The sequence below is a fragment of the Bufo bufo genome, chromosome 5 (assembly GCF_905171765.1).
Source record: "Bufo bufo chromosome 5, aBufBuf1.1, whole genome shotgun sequence".
Classification (NCBI taxonomy): Eukaryota; Metazoa; Chordata; class Amphibia; order Anura; family Bufonidae; genus Bufo; species Bufo bufo.
In genome coordinates, this window is record NC_053393.1 from 202,006,937 (window position 1) to 202,033,609 (window position 26,673).

The 26,673-nt window shown below is 43.6% G+C and overlaps 1 protein-coding gene across 1 annotated transcript in view; it reads right to left on the reverse strand.

Moving 5' to 3' along the window:
• Positions 1–7,225: 7,225 nt before the first annotated feature.
• PIK3R4 (phosphoinositide-3-kinase regulatory subunit 4) overlaps positions 7,226–26,673 on the reverse strand; it is an 82,210-nt gene continuing 62,762 nt past the window's right edge. Inside the window, exons 15-20 of the mRNA XM_040431932.1 lie at positions 20,029–20,240; positions 18,185–18,331; positions 12,913–13,013; positions 10,258–10,346; positions 9,579–9,690; positions 7,226–8,151 (exon numbers count right to left, since the gene is read on the reverse strand). Of these exons, the coding sequence (XP_040287866.1) occupies positions 7,981–8,151; positions 9,579–9,690; positions 10,258–10,346; positions 12,913–13,013; positions 18,185–18,331; positions 20,029–20,240 (832 nt within the window). The 3' untranslated portion in view covers positions 7,226–7,980. The remainder of the gene's footprint in view (positions 8,152–9,578; positions 9,691–10,257; positions 10,347–12,912; positions 13,014–18,184; positions 18,332–20,028; positions 20,241–26,673) is intronic.

The following is a 26,673-nucleotide window of genomic DNA, read 5'->3' on the forward strand; positions in this document are numbered from 1 at the left end:
ATCCCCTTCCAGGGGGTCTCGGAGATATCTATGGGCAGTCAGACTGCCACCCTGAAGGAAAACGTGTAGAGCTGTGTCCGTGTGCAGCGCTGTGTCCTGATTGGACACCCTGCCGCACATGCCCAGTGCAAAACTGGTGACACACACACGGACACAGCGCACTCACACAGGGATTTCATTATTATAGATGAAAGTAGGGCATTTAAGTAGAAGCATGCAATGGTGAATTCCTCATCTCAGACAATTAATTGAAATAAAAGCCAACAACAGAGGTGGGTATACCCCCACAAAAAATGTCAATGTCTCAATAACTTCTGTTTATAGTGGCTCACCCCTCCTATCACTGTGGCAATGGTGCCCTGCTTAAAAAGTGGTTCACCCGGTCACTTCCTTAAGACAAATCCTTATATAACTGAATAGCAGGCACTCACCATCTGTGTTTCATGCGTATAAGTTAAGCTAAACTAGTAGCATTAATTTTAAAAATAAATGCTACTAGCTTAACTTAACTTATACTTTTGAAACACAGATGGTGAGTGCCTGCTATTCAGTTATATAAGGATTTGTCTCAATAACTTGTCATGTGGCCTTGAGCAATTACAGCTTGACAATGAAGTTTCATGCTGTACACAAGTGAACTTATCTGCTGAGGCATGGAATCCCACTCTTCTTGAAGGGCAACCCTCAGGTCATCGAGGTTCTGGGGTACAAAGTTACACGCCTCTACACGGCAACTCAGCTGATCCCATAATTTTTCAATGGGATTGAGGTCTAGAGAAAGTGCAGGCCACTTCATTTTAGGTACCCCAGTCTCCAGCAGCCGTTCCCTAATGATGCAACCTCAATGAGCTGGCGCATTGTAGTCCATGAAGATGAAATTAGGCCTGTGTTGCTCATGCAGAGGCACAGTGACTGGATTAATTATGTTATTCAAGTAGTATGGGCTTGTCACTGTACCATTCACAAAGTGTAGGACAGTTCTGTATTGACTAGACACACCTGCTCACACTAACACCAACACCACCAAAGGCTTGTCTGGTGACAGCGCTCTCCTTGATGTCTCCAACATTGTTGGCGGCCATCATTTCTGCTCAACATGAATTGACTTTTATCAGTAAACACCACTGAGGCCCACTGGTCCCTCGTCCAGGGTAGATACTCCCCGGCCCATGCAAGACGATGACGCCTGTGCCTGGTGGTGTAGACAGGTACTCTTGCAGGTCGTCTAGCACGCAGAGCAGGCTGATGTAAATGGTTTCTAATGGCCTGACGTGACACTTGGGTGCCTCTAACCTCCCTTAAATGTGCCTGGAGTTGTGTGGCATTCATCATCCGGTTCCCCAATGCATTGTTCACAATTAAGCAGTCATCAGTGTGGGATGTGGCCAAAGTCCACTTGTATGCCTTTCTGTGACTCTTCCAGTCTCTCTGTATCTCTGTTGCAACCTGCTGATGACATTCTGTGACACTCTAAGCACAGTGGCCACTTCCGTCTGAGACATCCTTCTTGAAGTATCGCAATGGCAATGTACTGTTGATCAATTGTTAGATGTCATCTTCTTGATGTCAAAATGTGAACAGTATGATGAGGAGGACTGTTTAAATACCAATTCTAATTGAACCAGAAAAAGTATTGGGCGATTCATGGATCAAACATCTGTTGTGAATTTTGCAGCTAAGCCGTTAGAGAACAGCAAGTTGTGCAAAAAGTACTGAAACACTGAACAGTTGAACACGTGCATTCAAAAATGTAGAGAAGATCAAATTAAGTTCACCTGTAAAGGTTACAGTGCATTTTAGGTTCATTCTGAAAGCCAAATATCCCAAATTTTTTGTGAGTTTATGTTAAGGTGTTATATTCGATTATTACGTTCTATTACCGTATTTTTCGCTTTATAAGATGCACCTGATGATAAGACGCACCTAGATTTTTGAGGAGGAAAATAAGAAAAAATATTTTTTAACCAAAAGGTGTGCTTTTGGTGGGTTTTGAACTAATGGTGGTCTGTGGATGATGCACTGTTATGGGGGGACCTGTGGATGACGCACTGTTATGGGGGACCTGTGGATGATGCACTGTTATGGGGGGACCTGTGGGTGACACTGTTATGGGGGGATCTGTGGATGACGCACTGTTATGGGGGATCTGTGGATGACGCACTGTTATGAGGGGGATCTGTGGATGATACACTACTACGGGGGATGTAGCATCATATATAGCATCTTATGTAATAGGGGTCACTATTCACACACGGACAATATACTGTGACACATATGATACTGTGACCAGCATAAGATGATCTTATGCTGGTCACAGTATCATATGTGTCACAGTATATTGCCCCTGTGCGAATAGTGACCCCCATTACACCACAGTGCACACAGTAGACTTTATATGTAAAATCTTTTAATGGCTCTGCTTTCTTCTATACCAGTACTCACTATAAAAGCAGCAGTCCGGCCAGCACGTGACGTCACTCACTCAGTCAGTCAGTTACGCTCCTGCCAGCTTCATTAATGAAGTGGGAGGAGCATGACCGAGTGAGTGACGTCACGCGCCGGCTGGACCGCTGCTTTCATAGTGAGTACTGTTATAGAAGAAAGCAGAATGCAATGAAGCAGTTTTCATATGTAAAGTCTATAATCTTCAAGCAGTATCTCTGCTTTAAACTAGGGCAATTCTCTGTAGTAGTATAACTCACTATGAAAGCGGCAGGCAGGGCGGCAGCGTAACCTCGCGATGCTCACTCATTCACGCTCCTCCCACTTCCTTTATGAATGAAGTGGGAGGAGCGTGAATGAGTAAGAATCGCGAGGTTACGCTGCCGCCCTGCCTGCCGCTTATATAGTGAGTTGTACTACTACAGAGAATTGCCCTAGTTTAAAGCAGATATACTGCTTGAAGATTATAGACTGTACAGTCGTGGCCAAAAGTTTTGAGAATTACATAAATATTGGAAATTGGAAAAGTTGCTGCTTAAGTTTCTATAATAGCAATTTGCATATACTCCAGAATGTTATGAAGAGTGATCAGATGAATTGCATAGTCTTTCTTTGCCATGAAAATTAACTTAATCCCAAAAAAAACTTTCCACTGCATTTCATTGCTGTCATTAAAGGACCTGCTGAGATCATTTCAGTAATTGTCTTGTTAATTCAGGTGAGAATGTTGACAAGCACAAGGCTGGAGATCATTATGTCAGGCTGATTGGGTTAAAATGGCAGACTTGACATGTTAAAAGGAGGGTGATGCTTGAAATCATTGTTCTTCCATTGTTAACCATGGTGACCTGCAAAGAAACGCGTGCAGCCATCATTGCATTGCATAAAAATGGCTTCACAGGCAAGGATATTGTGGCTACTAAGATTGCACCTCAATCAACAATTTATAGGATCATCAAGAACTTCAAGGAAAGAGGTTCAATTATTGTTAAGAAGGCTTCAGGGCGTCCAAGAAAGTCCAGCAAGCGCCAGGATCGTCTCCTAAAGACGAAAAATGCGCTGCAGGAACAAGGAGAGGTAGCATTCTACTAATGGTGTCTGGGGGACAGCGACAAAAAGGTCTTGTGTACAATGGAGGCAAGGACAGTACACCTGTGTACAATGGAGGCAGGGACAGTACACCTGTGTACAATGGAGGCAGGGACAGTACACCTGTGTACAATGGAGGCAGGGGTGCAGTGGACATCAGCAGCAGAGCAGAGAGTTTGTGCTGCTCTACAGTCACCTGCTGATGCTGCGGTCTGTGGCCCCACAATGTGCATGCTAAACTTTTCTGATGGTCAGCCTGAACAGGAACAATGTGCAGTATTCGGGTCCATTCACACGTCCGTAGGTGTTTTGCGGATCTGCAAAACACGGACACCGGCAATGTGTGTTCCGTATTATCGCCGGCACTACAATAGAAAATGCCTTTTCTTGTCCGCAGTCCACCCTCATGGAAGCCATATGGTGGGGGATGCCGTAGCACAAAACCCATCCTATTTACATTCTAGGATGGGCTTCTGACAATATCCATTTTAATTTAGTGTTATCCCCTTAGAGAAAAAGAAAATCAGTTGTTAACTAGAAGTAACATCAGTGGGCAACTTAAATGAACAGGTTCCCTATTAAAGCTCACATCCACTACAAGCCCCAAAGCATAAGATAAGGTCTCTAGCTTTTGTGAACTCATCTTACAGGTTACTACTGTGCCATTTATTTAGACACAATGTGGCTCCATTTATTAAGCTGAAATATGGCTAAATTAGGCATATTTTAGGCTCAGATCTGCGACTTCTCCCCGCTCACTCCAGTTCTAAAACAGTGGGCGGGGCATGGCACGGAAGGGGAGGGGCCGGCAGGCTGCTTTCATTCATTATTTTCTATACCTGTTTCAGGCGTAGAAAAAGGTCTAAATGAAAGACAGGAAGCTGGCTTACATTAAGTGGCGCTGGATGAGTCGAAGTTATGTAGAGGCCGGTGTCTAAAATGCCAGTCTTAATAAATGGGCCCCAATATTTCATAGTTTGATGTGCAGTCAGGAACACTACTTATACAGCCGGTTTTCCTGGTCCAGTTTAAATAATTGTATAATAGTTATCCAAGACCTTAGCCTTCCAAGCTGCATTCTTACATGCATTTTTACACTTGTGGACATGAACCGCAGTACCCATCATGTAACTAACATATACCATATGCTCTCTTTCTCTATCCTCAATAGAATAAAAAAAATAAGAGGTCTGGTGCAGTGACAGATCTTCAATTAGTGTCCTTTGACAGCCAACAATTGGTAATTCTGCACGGATAAGAGACAAAAGGACGGCACTCACCGATGTACGCTGAAACTATTTCTTTATTCCTGGTAAAGAGCGGACAACATACAAGCGTGCTCCAGCTGAGTTAGGCGACGGCCGTTTCTCACCACAGTGCTCCGTCTGGCCCATAATCAGGTGAAACAGTTCACCTGCTCTTAAGATACTCCAGCTGTGACGTGATTCTCTCTGCGCCGCACAGGTAGCACGCTAATACGGCGCTCACCTGTGTGCATCAGAGTGGATCGCGTCAAAGTGAAAGACAATGAATATAACATACTTTTTTTTAAAACATACATTTTTTTTAAAACAATACCATAACCTTCTAATTCATTATGCAACTCATTACTGAGGAGGAAAGGGCACCTATAAGAATATACCCATATCAATCTTGTCGTTTAGACCTAAGGGTCCCATAGCGTCTGCACGTAGGATCCACTTACTTTCTCTCCTAAGGAGATCCTTGTGTCTGTCTCCCCCTTGTGGTAAACTATGTACTATCTCTATACCTGCAGAACTGAGGGTCAGATAGTTGCCTGCGTGCTCCTTTCTCACATGTTCAATCAACCGTAAACAGCCCTTTCCCATGGTAAGTGAATTTATATGCTCCCTGATTCTCTCCTGGAGACTCCTGATTGTTTTACCTATATAAAACCTGCCGCATATGCATTTTATAAGGTACACCACGTATTTGCTTTTACAGGTGATGAGGGTATTCACTTTGTGTTGGATCCCTCCAAACCTTAATGTGTTCCATTGCGGGTTGAGCTTACAGCACGAACAGTGTCCGCACCTACGGTTGCCTCTTGGTCCCCAATTTTCCAACCAAGTCATTGATTTCTTTTCCTGAAACCTGCTGCGGACCAATTTGTCCTTCAGGGTGTGACATTTCCTGAAGGCTATAATTGGTGCCACATTTTTGATCCCCTTTAAGGATTTGTCTCTTTCAAGTATGGACCAATTGTCCTTGATGACCTTTCTAATTTGAGAGGCCATTGGTCCAAACTTGAAAGAGAAGACAAAGGGGTGGGAGCTACCAACATCCGGTGTTTCTTCTATTTGGTCATTCATAGGTGTGAGACACTTTTGAGGTTTGATTAATGAGGCCTTCTTCATGGCCTGGTTCAATAGTTTCAACAGCTCCCACCCCTTTGTCTTCTCTTTCAAGTTTGGACCAATGGCCTCTCAAATTAGAAAGGTCATCAAGGACAATTGGTCCATACATGAAAGAGACGAATCCTTAAAGGTGATCAAAAATGTGGCACCAATTATAGCCTTCAGGAAATGTCACACCCTGAAGGACAAATTGGTCCGCAGCAGGTTTCAGGAAAAGAAACCCATGACTTGGTTGGAAAATTGGGGACCAAGAGGCAACCGTAAGTGCGGACACTGTTCGTGCTGTAAGCTCAACCCGCAATGGAACACCATAAGGTTTGGAGGGATCCAACACAAAGTGAATACCCTCATCACCTGTAAAAGCAAATACGTGGTGTACCTTATAAAATGCATATGCGGCAGGTTTTATATAGGTAAAACAATCAGGAGTCTCCAGGAGAGAATCAGGGAGCATATAAATTCACTTACCACGGGAAAGGGCTGTTTACGGTTGATTGAACATGTGACAAAGGAGCACGCAGGCAACTATCTGACCCTCAGTTCTGCAGGTATAGAGATAGTACATAGTCTACCACAAGGGGGAGACAGACACAAGGATCTCCTTTGGAGAGAAAGTAAGTGGATCCTACGTGCAGACGCTATGGGACCCTTAGGTCTAAACGACAAGATTGATATGGGTATATTCTTATAGGTGCCCTTTCCTCCTCAGTAATGAGTTGCATAATGAATTAGAAGGTTATGGTATTGTTTTAAAAAAATGTATGTTTTATTCATTGTCTTTCACTATGACGCGACCCACTCTGACGCACACAGGTGAGCGCCGTATTAGCGTGGTACCTGTGTGGCGCAGAGAGAATCACGTCACAGCTTGAGTCTCTTAAGAGCAGGTGAACTGTTTCACCTGATTATGGGCCAGACGAAGCACTGAGGTGAGAAACGGCCGTCGCCTAACTCAGCTGGAGCACGCTTGTATGTTGTCCGCTCTCTACCAGGAATAAAGAAATTGTTTCAGCGTACGTCGGTGAGTGCCGTCCTTTTGTCTCTTATCCCTGCAATATTATTGAAGCAGTAACTGCCTGGTTACATGTTGGACAGAGCACATCTGGCAGCGCCTGTACCGCATATGTATACCTGCCAAGTACCCCAGTGACGAGTGTATGGCATATAAGGGATTTATTTTTGCCTATATGCAGTGCCACTCCGATCTTCACTACAATCGCAAATAATTGGTAATTCTCCAGTTCTAAATCTTTCTTCACTGACGTCCAAACTACTCCAGAAGCCAAAATACCTAGAGGCCTGAGATTTGATAGGCAAAGTTTTTTTTAATTATTGTTAATAGCAGTATGTGAACAGTAGTGCAATATCCATACGTCAGGATAAGCGCATGTAAACAAGATAATACTATATAAACTAACAAAGATTTTAAATATTATATATCCACAATTTACAGTTGGTGTACACATGAGAATAAGACAACAGTTGCGTTCATATCAAGATTAAAGGGGTTATCCAAACATTTACTGGTGAAGGCCTTTCCTCACAACAGATCATCAATATCTGACCAGCAGAGGTCCAACCACCCATACTCCTGCAAATCGGCTGTTTTGGGGTAGATCGGGTGCCGGACTGCAGATCACTGGGTAGTGGATGGAGCAGGTTACTGCAGTGCTGCTCCCATTGAAGCCAATGGGAACAGCCCTAAAGTAACCAGCTCCCTCCACTACACAATGGGTGAAGCTGTGTAGTTCTGGTGCTGACTTCTAGTGCCAAAACTACCCCTAACAGCTGGTTTGTAGAGGTGCGGGTTGTGGGACCACCACCACACTCAGATACTGATGGCCTGCGCTGGGGACAGGCCATCAATAGCAAAATTCTGGACAACCTCATTAATATTAAAGAGAACATTTCCAAAGACACCTAATATTGAGCTTTCATGAGTTTTCGTACCAGACTTGGTAAGCTGATGTCAGAGCTGCAGCCTGGTTTTACAATAATGGCCTAGCATTGTATTTGGCCAGTACTACGCGAGTAAGGTCTAAGGCCTAAATCTTCCGGTTTTAAGACAAGTTTATTTCCACACTTTCACAATGCCATCTCGTGATGCCGTTACTATAAAACCTTGTGTCGTTTGGAAGGTGGCAATATCTGTAATAATATCATGGTGTCCAGCTGGCAATGACTCCGGTCCTCTTCGTGGAGCATCTTCACTGGGTCCCATAGTATGCTTATTTTGGATTTCCTAGAAGTTAAAATATATTTTCATGAAGAAATCAGAAAATGTTTATTTATCCTTAATAGATGCACATGTTTAAAGGGGTTGTCCAAGATCGGAATAAAATCTACCCGTTATCAGTTGGGGGAAGGGGGGGGGGGGAGTAAATGCCATAAAAACCCCTCAATAGACTCATAATACACCTGACAAATCTCCCACTGATCCAGCACCACTACTCCAGTCCTCCACGCCAGGCTTTTTTTTTAGTTGGATGCAGCAATGATATGATGACAACAGCATGTGATGTCATCACTGCAGCCAATCACTGAGTTCGGTGGTGCAAACATGCATTGTCGAAGTGACGTCACTGATTCAGCCAAGTAAATAAAGTCCAGTGAGAGGAAGCCGAGTAGTTGTGCTGGAATGACAAGGGATTTTACCTGCCATAGGCTCCTAAACTGAAATATTTAAGAGCCACATAACATTTTTGGAACAAATACATAAAAAAAAAAAATATATATATATATATATATATATATATATATATATATATATATATATAAATATATATATATATAATGACCCAAAGAGGTAACTATGATACAATGCTATATCCCATGTGCCCCTGCTGCAGTCCAACACTGCATACAGGTTTAAAATACACTTCTGTCTATTATTGGCAGATTGCTACTATGTAAACCTCCCCCTGACATGTTTCATCACATTTGTGGCGTCATCAGGGGTCTCGGAGTTAACAGTTTAGCTGGAAAAATGTTAATATTGCCATTAATTGTGGGTTCACATCACGTTCTAGGCCTCCGTTTGACGTATACAAAAACGCAGCACACCACGTTCTTTTATCCTACACAGTCCCGTAAAAAAAATTTATACTTTTTTTTTCTTTTTACAATGAAACTCTATGGTGAACAGATACCACTGCATGGTATCAGTCGGAGGCATCCGTTTAACAGATACGTTTTTTGCATGCGTTAAACGGATGGGATAAACATTGTGTGAACCCACCCTAAGATGGATATAAACCAGTTATTAAAGGGGTCTTCTAGTTGTATGTATATAAACCATTATTGTTACATACGGTTTTAGGTCACTTTCTAATAGCCTTACTTTCCATTTGAAGATCTTTGCTTGCTGTCAGTGGCTGACCACACCTGTGACATGATCCTACTTTCACAATGAAGCAGTTAAAATGTATGATCAAGTCCAGAATAGCAGAGAGAACTATGTATCGACCTACATTGAGCCTATCCCTACTGTAGGGGTCAATGTAGGGAACACTGCTCTAGATGTAAAGTAGAATATTTTTTATTCGGATGATTTGGTTTGATAGCTGGACTCCCAATAAAGAAGGTAGAGACTTTTTAATAGGAGCCGTTCGCAGGGTCCTTTCTTAGTTGAACTTGGTGCCAATCTTATTACTGGATTTTACATGTTACCTGAACAACTTCTGTGCCCTCAATTATCTTGCTAAAATAAGAGACAGGCGGCAGATTGTTAGTGCTTCCGGCTATTATGTAGGATCTCTTTGGACAGGCCAGGTTCCAGAATCTGAAAACAAAAATCGCAAGAATGTGTAAGACATAGCACAGTATCACCTGAATTGCAAAATGTGCTCCCAGTAACTTGGCTGCAGGATCCCATCTTGAGATCACTTCATGGATGGTAATTTCCCAAAACAGCCTTTATCCCCACCTCAGTATAGAGAGTTTGAAATTTCCAGCAATATATAATGATTGGAATGCTTCAGTGCCAATAATGACATTAGATTTTTTATTTATTTTACGCACATATATAGCGCTGACATATTCCGCGGCGCTCTACAGACATGACATCCTCATCACTTGCTGTCTCCAATGGAGCTCACAATCTAAGGTCCCTATCAGTATGTCTTTGGCGTGTGGGAGGAAACCCACGCAAACACGGGGAGAACATACAAACTCCAAAACTTGAGTCCATTGTCAGATTCAAACCTAGGACCCCAGCGCTGCAAGGAACCAATGCTAACCATTGAGCCGCCGTGCTGCCCACAGGAAAATCTCAATTTAAAATATATTGTACATATTTAACAATATTGGTTTTTAGTTATAAAGGAGAATTAACCTAAAAAAAAAATACCTTATTTTCATGTCAGACCCTGCAGTCAGTAATATAGGGTTGCCATCAGCTGGACTGCAGTAAATTCCATGAACACTGTGTGGTGATGGCTGTGAAAATGAAAAGTAAGAAAGTACATTATTACTAGATAGTAAAACTTGGAACCGAATGTAACAAAAACATTTGCCATAAATATAAGGAAAGGTCAAATATAATTTCATTTATTCGGTCCTACAGCACTGGATTACCTTGATTATTCCCATCAGAGGAAGAGATGGCACATTGCAATAATTTTGCCTTAACTTTCTGATTGGCGAGGGTCTGACTGCCGGCACCTCCAGCAATCAGGAGGCCATAGTTCTGGCCATCAATGTTTTTCCTTCCCAACCGCCACTGCTCCATTCAAGTGATCCAATTAGATCAGAACAGACCTGTCAGGTAACCTGTATGTAAAAATGTAGCTCTGGACGCCAATTTGAAGGGAGGCTATCACTAGGCAATATAAAAAGTTTGGCACAGGGTTTCTCAAACTTTCTTCTGGGACCTCACCAACCATAACATAGTGATGACCGGGCCTCGCCAGTCTTCTATGTCCATGCTCAGCAAGAAAATTAATGATCAATTTATCTTTCACACGTCTCCTGTATCCAGTGGAACTTTAAAATTAGCACAAAATAACAAAACTGGTGCTTCCAGAAAAAGAAAGTGCATCATCACTGTGGTCAAAAGTGCCTCCTCAGCTGCACTCAACCAAAGGCTGAGGTAGGGGGGCAGTCAACTAAGGCAGGCCCACCTCACTGTGTGAAAAGCACATATTACCCTGTTATAATAATTATATAAAAAGGGGTTGCCCAAGTTAAATAAAAACTCTAAAATAATGAGCTCCAGGACAAAATAACACAGGGAAGTTAGCAGCGAACAATGGAGGGAGATTTTCTGCATAATGCACAAGGCCACCTATGCTTTTGACCTTTCTTACCGGCATGCTTATGTTCACTATCTCAGGCGGTGCCCTAAATACAACTTACAAAAAGCTGGCTTACTCCATGGCTTGTGGGAGTGCTCCTGTTTGCAGCCAATCTGGATGCGGGCACTTAAATATATTAAGTCGGTATGGGGCGTGGAGATTCGTCCTACCCCACAGTAGTGTATTCCTTATATATCCCGAGATATCCCGATGCGGATTTGTCAGACGTAGTAGCATTTAAGGGATTACACCTGCTTATCTTATCAGTCAAAAAGTGTATCTTGAGATATTGGAGGGAGCCCAAGGTTCCTTCCTGGGAGGAAGTAATAGGCACCATGAAACATCTGCTTTACATGGATAGGCTAGATACGGAACAAAATAAGGAAAAGGCCACTGAACGATTTTTCTCCAAATGGAGGAAGTTTATAGAATATTCCCTGACGGACGAGGATATAGGGGACTGATGATACCCTTTGAAGGGAACCTGTCATCACCTTTATGCTGCCCATACTAACGGCAGTATAAAGTAGAGACAGGTGAGTCGATTTCAGCGGTCTTTTATTTATAAGTTAAAAGTAGGAGGTTGCCAAGAACCAACATCACAATCATTGCAGAGTCGGCCTGGAAAAGAGTCACGGTCGTTCATGAAGTCCTGCTCTCCTGCCCACCTGCTGATGACTGACATTCTTCTACCTCGTTTTCTCTCTTTCTCTCTAGAAGAGAACTGCCAATCATCAGCAGATGGTGAGAGAGCAGGAGATTATGTATAACCAGGAGTCTTCTCAGGTAGATGTGACTCTTTTCCAGGCCCGGGCTGCAATGATTATGATGCTGGTTCTTGGCAACCACTTACTTTTAGCTCATGAGTGACACACCGCTGAAATCACAATTTCTGTCACTATTTTATGCTGCCCTCAGTGAGGTCAGCATAAATTTGATGACAGGTTCCCTTTAAACACGCTACATGGTACTTGGAGGCCCAAGAGAAGATTGAGTAGACTGGCCTCAGAGTGGGACAGGCGCTTAATGGGGAGTATTCATGGGGGACTGGGATGAGCAGCGTTCAATGTGGAGCAACTGTGGTTTAGGGATTCGGGGTGTTCATGGGGAGGAGGGAGAGAAAGGAAAATGCATTGGGAAGACACTGTGTGGTAACTACACAAGTCATGATGGGCAATGGTCTGGTTATGTGGACTTCTTATGGCGGTATCTCTGTAAGAACGCTAATGTACAGTTTACGTATTTTACATTGTGCAATGTAATGATTCTTTTTGAAGCATGACTAGCTTAGCATATAGCTTTGTATTCCTCCTAATCTCAATAAAAAGGTGTTAAAAAAAAATTATAATGAGCTCCAGTGCTCCTCCAGCTAACAATGAGCTCTAGTCCTCCTCGCACACAGGTTATCGCTGCAGCCAAGCATTGGCCTCAGCAGTCACGTTCCATATACTGCTGAGGTCAGTGACTGGCTGCACAGTGACCTGCGTGTATGGAATGGCACTGCTACAGCCAGGAAGATGGGAGGACCAGAGTACATCGCTGGAAGCAGCAGGAGAGAAAAGGTGTGACTATCATTTCTTTTGATATTTTACCATATTTACAGGGGCTACCAGAGTTTTCATTTAACAACCCCTCTTAGAACACAGGACTTTAATGCTGGCATATTTCTACTGGATGCAGAACGCATCCAAGAATGATTATAACCATACCTGCATTTCTGAGAGTGGAGGAGCATTGCTGGCCCATAATGTGAATCTTCTATCTCCAGTCTCCATGTCCCACATGGAGACTTCATTATTGCCTTGAACGGCTAGGAGTTGGATGAGAAAAGCAGGAAGTCCCAGTTATTTACAGACATAAAACACGGTAATAATGCCGAGCTAAATTTTTTTTTTTGGTAAAAACGGATATGAATATTCAATAAAAATTTTTTTTTTTTGCAACAGTATAAGAACAAAATAATTTGCTCTCTCTCTACTTATATGTATGGCCACCTGAACTGGGAGCCGGATGGAAGGGGGGAAGTTGCAGTTGAGTAAAGGAAGAAGGTAGTCTGAAATTGTCATGCTTTATAGCAGCTTGTGTGAACGATACACATCTTGCATTTTTATTTTACCCCTTAAGGACTCTGCACTTTTTTCATTGCCCCATTCTGCAAGTCATGACTTTTCTACTCCTCCGCCCACGAAGCTGTATGAGGGCTTGCTTTTTGCGGGATGATTTGTACTTTTCAATGGCACCATTTCTGGATGCATACAATTTATTGACTATATTTTATTAAATCTTCCTGGAGAGGTGAAAAAAAATATCGCGCCATTCGCATGGCTGCATAACAAACATGCTGCTACGGTACATTTATTCTGCCGGTCATTACAATTACTACAATACTAAATTTATATAGTTTGATGCGGTTCAATGGCTGTAGTTTTTGCTGGTACTGTTCCAAGGTACAAATTACTTTCCACACACTTTTTATTCTATTCTTAGAGGGTAGGTGACCAAAAAGTAAGCCATTCTGCCGTTACTCCTTAGCTTTTTTTTTTTTTTTTTTTTAAAGCATGCACAGTGTGAGACAAATAATGGGGGAGATTTATTAAAACTGGTGTAAAAGAAAACTGGTTTTGGTGCCATACTGTCCAATCGGATTCCATCTATCATTTTTGAGAGTAGTTTTGGAAAATTAAAGGCGGAATCTGATGGGTTGCTACTAAGCCAGTTTTTATTTACACAAGTTTCATAAATCTACCCCAATGTGTTAAAAAAGAGTGGCCAAACCTGCCTGACCCATGGTGGGGGTAATGCTTACCTGATCTCCGCAGCTGGATTCGGTCACTTGGGCTCGCGGCTTCTGCTCCATCTGTTGACGAGGGCACATGCGACTGCTGCAGCTAATCACAGGCCGCAGTGGTAACCTGATCCCCCTGCGTCACATCTGACGTCACACGTGACGCAAGGGGAATAGGTCACTGTTGTGGCCTCTGATTGGCTCTATGGCTGCACAAGTGCCCCCATTGACGGGTGTTGTCCGGGGCTCACGTGGGAGCTACATGCCTGCCTAAGAGCCCGGATCCAGCGGCAAGGTTGAGGTAAGCGTCACCCCCATTCTAGGTCGGGCACGTCTGGGCCACTCTTTTAGTGTTGGATAACTCCTTTAAGTCACTATCACACTGCACGATTTCGGACCAATTCTCAGGAATACAAACAAACACTCATTCCAGATAAATGGTCTGTATAATCAAGCAGCCGATCAGCTGATGAACAAACAAATGCTCATTCATAGGTTGATCGGCATCTTTCATCAGGATGAAAGACGCCCAATTCGGTAACAACACTCCCTGTGTAAATCAGAGATATGCTGCCAATAATGAACAGAAGTCAATAAGGGAGGAAACACTGCAGTAGCGATCTTTCCTGCCACACTCAGTATGCCCTGGCCGATGTAATCAGGACGGAGCAAACGAGCACAGATGAATGTGTTATCTTCCATCAGCGCTCGCACTATCCAAAGATCGGGCAGTGTAATACCATCATTGGTTTCATAGTATGTATTACGAAAATGGCAATGCCAATTATGTGTAGTGTTTAACGGTCTTTTTTTTTTGACAATAAACATTTTTAAATTGGAAAATGATGTTTTTTGTGTACTTTTCTGATAAGTGATATGACACTCAGCAATACTTCTGCATCACCGTGTATTATGGCTGCCACCAAATTAGGCCCTGTCTCTGGTGGGACCTAATAGGAGTACAAAGATGGCAGACCAAAGGGGCTTCATTAGGCCCCTGGTTGCGACAACTACCCATTGACACCCTGTGATCACATTGCAGCGAGCCGAAGGTTTTTTAGAGGTCACTACTGTATGGCGGGCAGTTCAAAGTACCCAGCTACCCTCTGTATGTGTATGACGCAGTGCACAAAAGAGTTAAACGTAGGGATGATAGAACTTGTGTTTTCAAGTTCGCCGTACAAGGTTCGGGTTATCTAAGAATTTCGTTATGGATTCCGCTATCACGGACCGTGGTAGCAGAATCCATAACGGAATTGTTAGATAACCTAAACCTTGTACGCCGAACTTGAAAACACAAGTGTACTCATCCCAAATTAAAGGTAACCTCACTGAGGGCAGAATCGTATAATGAGACATGCTGATGTCAGCAGTCTGTCACTTCTGCAATGGCAGTCAGTATTTTTATAGTATTAATATACTGAACTGCGCAGCAAGTGCGACAAGAGAGTCCAATGAGACTCGATATCTTCGCCCTTCCCCCCCTTCCTGACGATGACTGGCAGCTTTCTTTCCTTAGCATAGTACAGGTGACAGGTTTCCTCTAAGGTTAAGGTCTTGCACATCTCTGAAAACGAAAGGAAAACCTGCCGACCAATCACAGCAGAGCTTGCATTTCATAGTCTCTTTTTGAAAAATGGAAGCTCTGCTGTGATCGGTTGTTGTAAGCAACAGTTGTCATTTTCTACAGTTTCCTAAATCTCAATCTTATGTAATTTGACCTTTGGGTTGTACAGAAGCCTGTGCTCAGAAAATGAAAAATCAGACTATGTGAATGCCAGAGAATGTATTTTAGATTAAGAGGAGCGACTTAGTGGATTTTCCGGCATGTCAATGGAAGTGATTTTGCTAAAAAAACAGCTATTTGGTATTAACATTAGACCTCTGCTTAACGTCAAGAATCCTAATAAAATGGATTAACCGACAGATGACTCAACCTTCTAATCAGAAAAGAAGCCTCTAGAGAAACTAAATAAGCAGATATCTGGATGAGTTGATTAGCTCCCGACAACGCATGACACTGATTGATTTTATTTCTGACCTCTACATGATCCGGAATCCCAACTGTGTCTTTGCGAGAGGATTTCCCAGCAAGCAACTGTTATTTAGACCTCATTGTCTGGCAGTAACTTCATCATGGTCTATTAGGACTCCATCCAGCAGGTTCCATCCATGCATCATATGGTTGACCATTAAAGGGGTTGTCTCATCATAGACAATGGGGGAATATCGCTAGGATATGCCCCCATTGTCTTATAGGTGCTGGTTCCACTGCTGGGACCCGCAACTTTGTTGAGAACGGAGCCCCGCAAGGTGGTGGCTGGAGGACTCCGGTACGGCCACCAACAAGCCGGCTTCCCATAGGAGTGAATGGGAGCATACTGCACATGCGCGGCCACCTTTCATTCATTTCTATGGGGCCGACGGTAATAGCCGAGCCAGCGCTCGACTATTTTCGCTGGCCCAATAGAAAATGAATGGAGGGCAGCTGCGCATGCGCAGTGCGCCCTCCTTTACTTGCGGGGCTCTGTTCTCGATATAGGTGCAGGTCCTAGTGGTGGGACCAGCACCTATAAGACAATGGGGACATCCTAGCGAAATGCCCCCATTGTCCATGATGAGACAACCCCTTTAATGTGCATTTAAGGCATGTAATGCCACATTACTCCACTAGGGAAAACGTATAGCCAGACATGGCGTCCCCCAGCAATGCTGATCACCAGTGCTTGGAGAAGCCAGACCCACAGCCGTCTCCTGTTTAAGAATGAGCAGTCTGTAGGAGAAAACCACTCTTATGTGGGTTTTAACGGAAAATATCATAATAGGTTGAACATTGGGGGTTCCATTACTATGATAGAGCTTGTACAGGGCTACTCCATACAATGTCAGGCAAATTGGGCTTGGAGTCTACAAACCCTGGGGTCCTACCCTATCATACCCTGAACATAATAAAGCAACTCACCTGTCCAAGGTTCTGTCACTGCACAGCACCAGGAAGTGGCTTGGTCCCGTGACCACTGCAGCCAACCACAGGCCTCAGAGGTCAAAGCGGCTTGGATGGTACATCACTGCTGTGACATAGTATTCAAGCCAGTGTAACCCCTGAGGCCTGTGACTGGCTACAGCGGTCACAAGACCAAGCCGCTACCTGGACCTGCAGGGACCTAAAGAGGCTGGGAGCGGAGCAGCAGCAGGACCGCTGACAGGTGAGTAGCTTATGTTCAGGGGGACAGTGGAAGACCCCAGGGGTTGTCGGCTCCAAGGTCTGACAATTCCTTTAAAGTCTTTTATGTAATTCTATACAGGAGTTAGATTATGCAGGTGTAAATAACCCCTAAAGCTGGTCACATAAATTGATTCCGCCAATTTCAGCAGGACTGGCCGACCATCTAAGGCTACTTTCACACCTGCGTGTAGGTGTCCGCTCGTGAGCTCCGTTTGAAGGGGCTCACAAGCGGCCCTGAACGCAGCCGTCCGGCCCTAATGCATTCTCAGTGGAGGCAGATCCACTGAGAATGCATCCGCCTGCCAGCGCTCAGCCTCCGCTCCGCTCAGTGAGCGGACACCTGAACGCTGCTTGCAGCGTTCGAGTGTCCACCTGGCCGTGCGGAGGCAAGCGGATCCGTCCAGACTTATAATGGAAGTCAATGGGGACGGATCCGCTTAAAGATGACACCATATGGCTCAATCTTCAAGCGGATCCGTTCCCCATTGACTTTCAATGTAAAGTCTGAACGGATCCGCTCAGGCTACTTTCACACTTAGAAATTTTTCTAAGTTATAATGCAGATGGATCCGTTCTGAACGGATGCAAACGTCTGCATTATAGGAGCGGATCCATCTGATGAAACATCAGACGGACCCGCTCAGAACGCTAGTGTGAAAGTAGCCTTATGTGTATGGGGGTATCCTGACTTTGTTTCGACATCTGGCTGTTCTTCAACATGCCCGATCCTTTTGTGCTCAACGTAGAGAACCCGCCACCAAAGGAATCTTTCAGTGGCTAGCCACCTCTGATAATGTAAAATATATGCATTTTTGACTTTTCTGATAATACGGCACAGGACTATGCTGGAATATTAGGATATACTTACTGTAAGTACTGGAATAAAAACACTCTTACTGAACAATCTAGCTAGAATATATCTAAATTTCTACCTTTTTCTGAACATAATTAAAACACTGAAAGCACTTACCAGCTATGACCCAAGACTGATACATTGTATGCATGCTCAAGGGATGCATTAGGAGCCGCCGAATTCTCGCCCGAGCTGGATGAGTATGGCTGGATATTGGCAACTGGAACCTCATGTCCCAGCATGCCATAGTACCACTACTGGTTCCTGCAAAAGAAAGCCTCAGCAATAAAAATGATATAACAGAACACATTTATTTATATCACATAGCTGTAAACTAAAGCAACCCTAGAACTGGACAGAGAAATCATAGTCCCATCAGTTACTGTCATATAAAGTTCATCATATACCCTCCATGCTCCATACAGTGTAGCCCCTGCCAGCCTTTCTTGCACATTTTACCCCATGATTAATCCTATGGACATCTATCGGCATCTTTAGTATATTTCATTCTAATGATCGCAGAAGCATTGAGACAAGCGGACAGGCACTTTCTACATGTGCTAACATTTACAAGTAGAAATATAAGGGCTCATTTACATGAAAGTAAGGGCTCCGTGCCCAAGTTGCGGACTGCAAATAGTGGTCCGCAATACACAGGCACCGGTCGCATGAATCCCGTATTGCAGTGCGCACCCACTGACTTGAATGAGTTAGAGATCTGCAAAACACGGAAAAGCACGGACCGGAAAGTTCACAGAAGCGCTTAGGAGTGTTTCTGGGGGCTTCTGATCCATGCCTCGGCACCGCAAAATAGGACATGTCCTATATTTTGCCGTATCTAGCTGATCACGGACCTATTCGAGTCCATGGATCTGCATGCACAGGAGAGTGCCTATGGCCACTGCCAGTATATTACAGACCCACCGTTTGCGGTCCGCAATACGGGCACGGAGCCTTTATGTTCATCTGAATGAGCCCTAACCATGAAATGTTTCCTTTATTGTAACATAGCTTGTATTACTAGCATTGCATGTATCTAAGTAAGGCCTCTTTCACACATCAGTGAATTGCAAACGTTGTCTTTAAAGGGGACGTGCCACAAAAAATATTCTACATTTTTCAAATCGTCACCTGGATCTGAACACTATTGTAATTGCATGTAAATAAAAATGTAGTATAGCCACTGAGTTATTCAATAAAATGTATCTGTATAGCGCCACCTGCTGTTTTTTTTTTCCTTATTTCTCTGTCCACCTTAACAGGTGGTCGCACGAGATCAGTTTAAATCTTTAACTGCCATCAGCCATATCTTCTGTTACAAGTTGTGACAGTTACAGGGAGACCTACAGCAGAAAGGATACACTCCCTGAGAAAGGACATATTCCCTCAGAGCGAGTCTGAAATAAATCTAGAAGAATGACTGGAGCAATGAATGGGAAGATCTCTGGATCCATGTGAGGTGCAGGGCTGGTTCTAGCTTTGTTAGAAAGAGATGGTCATGTACTATATGATGTCCGATTTTTACATCAATCATGTCATAACCCCTTTGAATGCACTTGTGTATTCACACCCTAGCGGTTTTCCACTGACCATGGGTCCAAGGTGACACCAGGGAAGCATGCCCTATCCCTCATGCACATTATAGTCAATGTGTCCCTAAAAACCATGGACACAACACAAATGGCATCACTGTTTGGTCCGTGGTTTTCATGAACCACTGGCAGGAGATGCTCTTGAAATGAATTTTCAGCCTAGCAGTGTACCTGGAATGCGAATGACATACAGAGGACCGAAAATGGAAACGCAGACAAAACACGGATTCTTAATGGACATCTTCATGCATGAACCACTTACCATCTTACACGGACGTGTGAAAAAGGCCTAACTCTGCACTAAAAAGCTAAGCAATACAGTCAGCTTATGTAGTGACGGAAAGTATATTGCCATAAAGAGAAACATACCAATACACAGCCAGCACTGATGGATATCCACTGCAAATGAGGTTATCAACCCTAATCGCAAATCGTGTTTCAAAGTCCAGGCATTACTAGAAGATCTCAGATCCCACCCGACCAAAGATCCATTGACTGTGGCATAAGCAAGCACAGACTGTGATCCCGAATTGAACAGATGCATATCTACTACACATCCATCCTCCCGTAGATCCAGACACCTAGTTACAAAAATGAAAAAAAATAAAATGTTAAAAGGGTCTTCATGTTGACATAGGGAATTATAAAATAAGTCAAGTACGTATGTCGACAGTAAGACATTTTGTTGTTGACACCAGATGTACTTCATGCCCGTGGATGTAGCCTTGCCGCAATCACCACTGTAGTTTTCTTAAGGTGTACCTCCTCTGAAGACACTTCCTAAGACATGTATGTCTGCAATATCACAGGGCGATGCTTTTATTCTGTAATAATCATCACCAGACACCTCGCCGCACATCTGCAATTGGTAGGGGACAATATTGGTTTCCTAACCCACCAGAAGTCTGTCTCTGCTATGAGCTGAGCAGCAGATGTTTTAGATTCTGGCGGGGGCCTATGAGATAGATATGCCCACCCAGACTCATTACTGGAAGAACGTGCGGCAGAGGTGTTGATTAACTCTGAATGGAGGCATGGACCATACTGCGAACATAACATTGAAAAAGCTAGCTGTGATGCTGGAGGCTTTGAAGAAACAGTTCTAGGAATTTTACTAGAACTGCTTCTATGAAAACCACATGAGGTCTTTACACGCAAGTTTCAAAGCAACTCTTCGGCCGAATTAAAGGATTTGTCTCAACAAAAAAGCAATCCCTTTCAAAGTGCGGACCTAGCGTCCAGCTCCCTTTCCTGGCAAACAGCTCAGTTAACAATTGGTCAGCTTGGCACTTCCCGAGCAGAGACCACTGTAGGTGAAATGTAGCTCGGAAGATGATGGGCCGACCATCTAATACAAGGACAGCTCCAGCCTGCCAGAATGGAAACTGCTTGTACAGAGTAGCCCTCACTTCTGACTCATAGAGGGAAGTATTGTGAGGCCATATGTCGTAATAGGTTTAATGGAAAGGGGAGTCTTTATGAGGCATCAGTCCCTTTAAAGAGTCACTGTATTTTCACACAACTTTACATAAATCAATAGTACAAGCGACCAGAACAAACTTCGTAATATGTTTTATCAGTGAGAAATGTCTAGTTGTCATCTTATCAGCTGTTTACCTACCTCTACCCCCTTTCAAATTGCTTTTAACTTGAAAAAATGCATTGAAGTATGTTTCCAGATGGAGCATGTCAATACAAGTCTATGGAGTGGGGAGGGGGAATACAGTCCCTGACAAAAGTCTTGTCGCTTCTCTATTTTATAGAAACTCCTGCTATTAACCTGACTTTTAATTAATCAATTGGTGTTAGAAATAGCTCATATGAAAAGCTAAAGCCCTCCCAAAGGATGTTTAATGCACTGAAATAAGTTAGTTTCACTGAAAAAAGATTTATCATTTAATCAAGACAGGAAGGTCAAATTTTGGCAAGACAAAAGTTTAGTCGCCTATACAGAAATTGAACAACTTTACTGTAAATCCAAAAATATGTCAGCAAATTAAGTAGTGGTGATGTGAGATCCAAATTTAATATCTTGTACGACTTCCATGAGCTTGAAGGACAGCATCCATGCGGTTTGGCAAGGATTCATACAATTTATTGATGAAGTCATCAGGAATAGCAAAGAAAACAGTCTTGCATGCCTCCCAGAGTTCATCAATATTCTTTGGTTTAGTCTTCCATGCTTCCTCTTTCATCCTACACCACATATGCTTAATGATGTTCATGTATGGTGACTGGGCTGGCCAATCCTGGAGCATTATGATCTACTTCGCCATAAGGAACTTTGATGTGGAGATGGAAGTATGCGATGGAGCACCATCCTGCTGCAGAATTTGGCCTTTTTTATGGTTGGGAATGTAGCTAAGATTTCTTGGTATTTTAGACTATTGATGTTGCCTTCCACCCTGCAGATCCCTCGCACACCCCCATACTGGATGTAACCCCAGACCATGATTTTGCCTCCACCAAACTTCACTGTTTTCTGGGTAAATCTCGGCTCCATGCGGGTTCCAGTAGGTCTCCTGCAATATTTGAGGAGACTGTGGTGTAATTCAACAGAAGATTCATCTGAAAAATCCACCTTCTGCCACTTTTCCAGCGTCCATCCTTTTAGCAGGCTGTGGGCCTTGGCAAATGCCACACATTTTTTCAATTGTCTTTTGTTTAGTGCTGGCTTATGGGCACCGATTCGACCATGGAGGCCATTTCGAGACAGAATCCGACAAACTGTTCTGGTTGACACAGGGACTTCAGGTGACCAGGTCTCGTGGAGCTCTGCTGCAGTGGAAAATGGGCTAGCCTTGGATTTTCGAGCCAAAAAACGGTCCTCTCGAGCAGTGGTCTTGCGGGGTCGGCCTGACCTGGCCTTGTCTAAAAGTCTCCAGTCTCTTCAAATCTTTTTTTTATCCTCTGAACTTGACGCTGAGACACATTGAAGGGGTCTGCCACATCAGCAGTGGATCTAGTCTTCAGCCTCTTGATAATCAACACTTTAGTCTACGGGTGAATCTTAGGCATGTTTGCAGAGGTCTAGTTGCAGTTGATGTGAAGGTCTAGTGTACTGGGGTTCTTTTTATACACACCTGAGACCCAATTGATCCATTATTAGTCACAGGTGAAGCTCATATGACAAGGCGACAACACTTATGTCTTGGCAAAAATTGACTCAATGGGCTTTACCAAGCTGTGAATACTAGAATACTTTTTGTCAGTTTCATTTTGCACTGAAACATTATTACAAAAGCTGTTGGGATTAAAATGACCCATTTCTTGTAACAAAATCTTGATTAGAAATATATTTTAGCGGCACTTCAGGTCAATTTGTACACAAGCGACAAGACTTTTGTCAGGGACTGTAGTGAGCAGCAGCATGAGTAAGACAGGACTCAAACAGAAACAATAAAGAGACTGGACAGCTACTAAGGAGATTTATATCTCCACACAAGTGCTAAATTCGCAAACATACAGGTCAGTACTTCTCTTTAATGTCCCTCATTATCCTTGGGCTGGTTCTAAATGAAATAAAAGGTTAGGAAGCAACTTCTCCTCTACTTTCTGTGTGCGATGGATTGCAGCTAGTTTTCACCTACCATGCCTGACAGATCTGCAAACTGGATGTTGAGTATGTGCAGAGGTTAACTGCTACAAAATGCAAGATACAAATGATATAGTGGCCAGAAATACACTGCTCAAAAAAATAAAGGGAACACAAAAATAACACATCCTAGATCTGAATTAATTAAATATTCTTCTGAAATACTTTGTTCTTTACATAGCTGGATGTGCCGACAACAAAATCACACAAAAGAAAAAAATGGAAATCAAATTTTTCAACCCATGGAGGTCTGGATTTGGAGTCACCCTCAAAATTAAAGTGGAAAAACACACTACAGGCTGATCCAACTTTGATGTAATGTCCTTAAAACAAGTCAAAATGAGGCTCAGTAGTGTGTGTGGCCTCCACGTGCCTGTATGACCTCCCTACAACGCCTGTGCATGCTCCTGATGAGGTGGCGGACGGTCTCCTGAGGGATCTCCTCCCAGACCTGGACTAAAGCATCTGCCAACTCCTGGACAGTCTGTGGTGCAACGTGACGTTGGTGGATAGAGCGAGACGTGATGTCCCAGATGTGCTCAATTGGATTCAGGTCTGGGGAACGGGCGGGCCAGTCCATAGCATCAATGCCTTCGTCTTGCAGGAACTGCTGACACACTCCAGCCACATGAGGTCTAGCATTGTCTTGCATTAGGAGGAACCCAGGGCCAACCGCACCAGCATATGGTCTCACAAGGGGTCTGAGGATCTCATCTCGGTACCTAATGGCAGTCAGGCTACCTCTGGCGAGCACATGGAGGGCTGTGCGGCCCTCCAAAGAAATGCCACCCCACACCATTACTGACCTAATGCCAAACCGGTCATGCTGGAGGATGTTGCAGGCAGCAGAACGTTCTCCACGGCGTCTCCAGACTCTGTCACGTCTGTCACATGTGCTCAGTGTGAACCTGCTTTCATCTGTGAAGAGCACAGGGCGCCAGTGGCGAATTTGCCAATCTTGGTGTTTTCTGGCAAATGCCAAATGTCCTGCACGGTGTTGGGCTGTAAGCACAACCCCCACCTGTGGACGTCGGGCCTTCATATCACCCTCATGGAGTCTGTTTCTGACCGTTTGAGCAGACACATGCACATTTGTGGCCTGCTGGAGATCATTTTGCAGGGCTCTGGCAGTGCTCCTCCTGTTCCTCCTTGCACAAAGGCGGAGGTAGCGGTCCTGTTGCTGGGTTGTTGCCCTCCTACGGCCTCCTCCATGTCTCCTGATGCACTGGCCTGTCTCCTGGTAGCACCTCCATGCTCTGGACACTACGCTGACAGACACCGCAAACCTTCTTGCCACAGCTCGCATTGATGTGCCATCCTGGATAAGCTGCATTACCTGAGCCACTTGTGTGGGTTGTAGACTCCGTCTCATGCTACCACTAGAGTGAAAGCACCGCCAGCATTCAAAAGTGACCAAAATATCAGCCAGGAAGCATAGGAACTGAGAAGTGGTCAGGTCACCACCTGCAGAACCACTCCTTTATTGGGGGTGTCTTGCTAATTGCCTATAATTTCCACCTGTTGTCTATCCCATTTGCACAACAGCATGTGAAATTGATTGTCACTCAGTGTTGCTTCCTAAGTGGACTGTTTGATTTCACAGAAGTGTGATTGACTTGGAGTTACATTGTGTTGTTTAAGTGTTCCCTTTATTTTTTTGAGCAGTGTAGTTCTTCCTCATCTACACATACTGTACTATTGATCAATGCAGAGTTTGTTGAAAGGTTATGTACACTTTAAAGGGGTTGGCCACTATATAAATACTTTACACAACATTGTAAGAGGCAGGGTAAAAATGAGTTTCCAAATATACTTTATTAAAAAAATCTGTCTGCTAATCTTTTTATAGTAAGCCACTCCCCCTGAGTCCCGCTCTGCAGTGCAGCCAGTTTGTCCATGGCTGCATGCGACATGGAGGAGCTTTAGAGAAAGCTCGTCCATGCCTTTATTATAACTGCACATGTGCTGCTTTTCCTAATCTGCCTAAGGCCTCTTTCACACGGGCGTCATGGACTTGGGCTGGATAAGATGCGGGTGTGTCGCAGGAAAATGCGCGAGTGCAAAACATTTTAATGCGTTTTGCACGCGCGTGAGAAAAATCGGCATGTTTGGAACCCAAACCCGAACTTCTTCACAGAAGTTCGGGTTTGGGTTAGGTGTTGTGTAGATTGCTATTATTTTCCCTTATAACCATGTTATAAGGGAAAATAATAGCATTCTTAATACAGAATGCTTAGTAAAATAGGGCTGGAGGGGTTAAAAAAATATATATAATAATTTAACTCAACTTAATCCACTTGTTTGCGCAGCCTGGCTTCTCTTCTTTCTTCAGGACCTGGGTAAAGGACCTTTGATGACATCACTACGCTCATCACATGATCCATCACCATTGTGATGGCTCATGTGATGGACCATGTGATGAGCGCAGTGACGTTACCACATGTCCTTTTCCTCCTGCACAGAAAAGAAGAAAGAAGAGAAGCCGGGCTGCACGAACAAGTGGATTAGGTGCAATGCGTTCACCACCCCCCGATATCGGCCGTTTAACTACTTCCATGCTGTGGTCCTCCGCTGTATGGAAGGGGTTAAGAGATGGAGGGAGCTCACTCCCTCTCCCATCGGGCTGCTGCTGTGCTGTGGCCCAATGCTTGATGGGTTAACAGAGGGAGGGAGCTCCTTCCCTCCCCCATTGGGCGCTGCGCTGTTGTGGCAGTGTCCTGGTGGTTACCATGGCAACCAGACGCATTCACAGGCATCCGGCTTGCCTTGGTATAGCTGATCAGGCTCCTGCTAAAGGCAGGAGCCTGATCAGCCTTACTGTAAGTGACGATGCACTGCAGTACACTATACAGTGCACTGCAGTGTATTGTAAACCATCAGACCCACTGGATCTTCAACAACCAAGTGGGTCTGAGTCGGAAAAAAATAAAAATAAAAATCCAATTTCTTCTTATAGGCACACATTTATTATTGATAAAAAAAAAAAAAAATACACTACACGTTTGGTATCATCGCGTCTGTAACGACTTGATCTATAAAAGGATCACGTTACTTTCCTCACACAGTGAACGCCATAAAAATAAAAAAAAAAGAGAAAAACTATGATGGAATTGAAATTTTGCCACCTCACTTCCCAAAAAAGGTATTAAAAGTGATCAAAAAAGTTGTATGTACCCCAAAATAGTACCAAACCGTCACCTCATCCTGAAAAAAATGAGCCCCTACATTAGACAACTTTTTTCTAAAATGCTTTTATTGTGTAAAGCCAAAAAAAAATAGACAAATTACATATCGATGCATCCGTAACGACTTAAAAAAAAAAAAAAAAATGTGCCAAAACAACCAATTTTATTGGTCTATTTGCCCAATAAAGTGTAATATTGAATAATCAAAAAATAATATGTACCCAAAATTGGGAC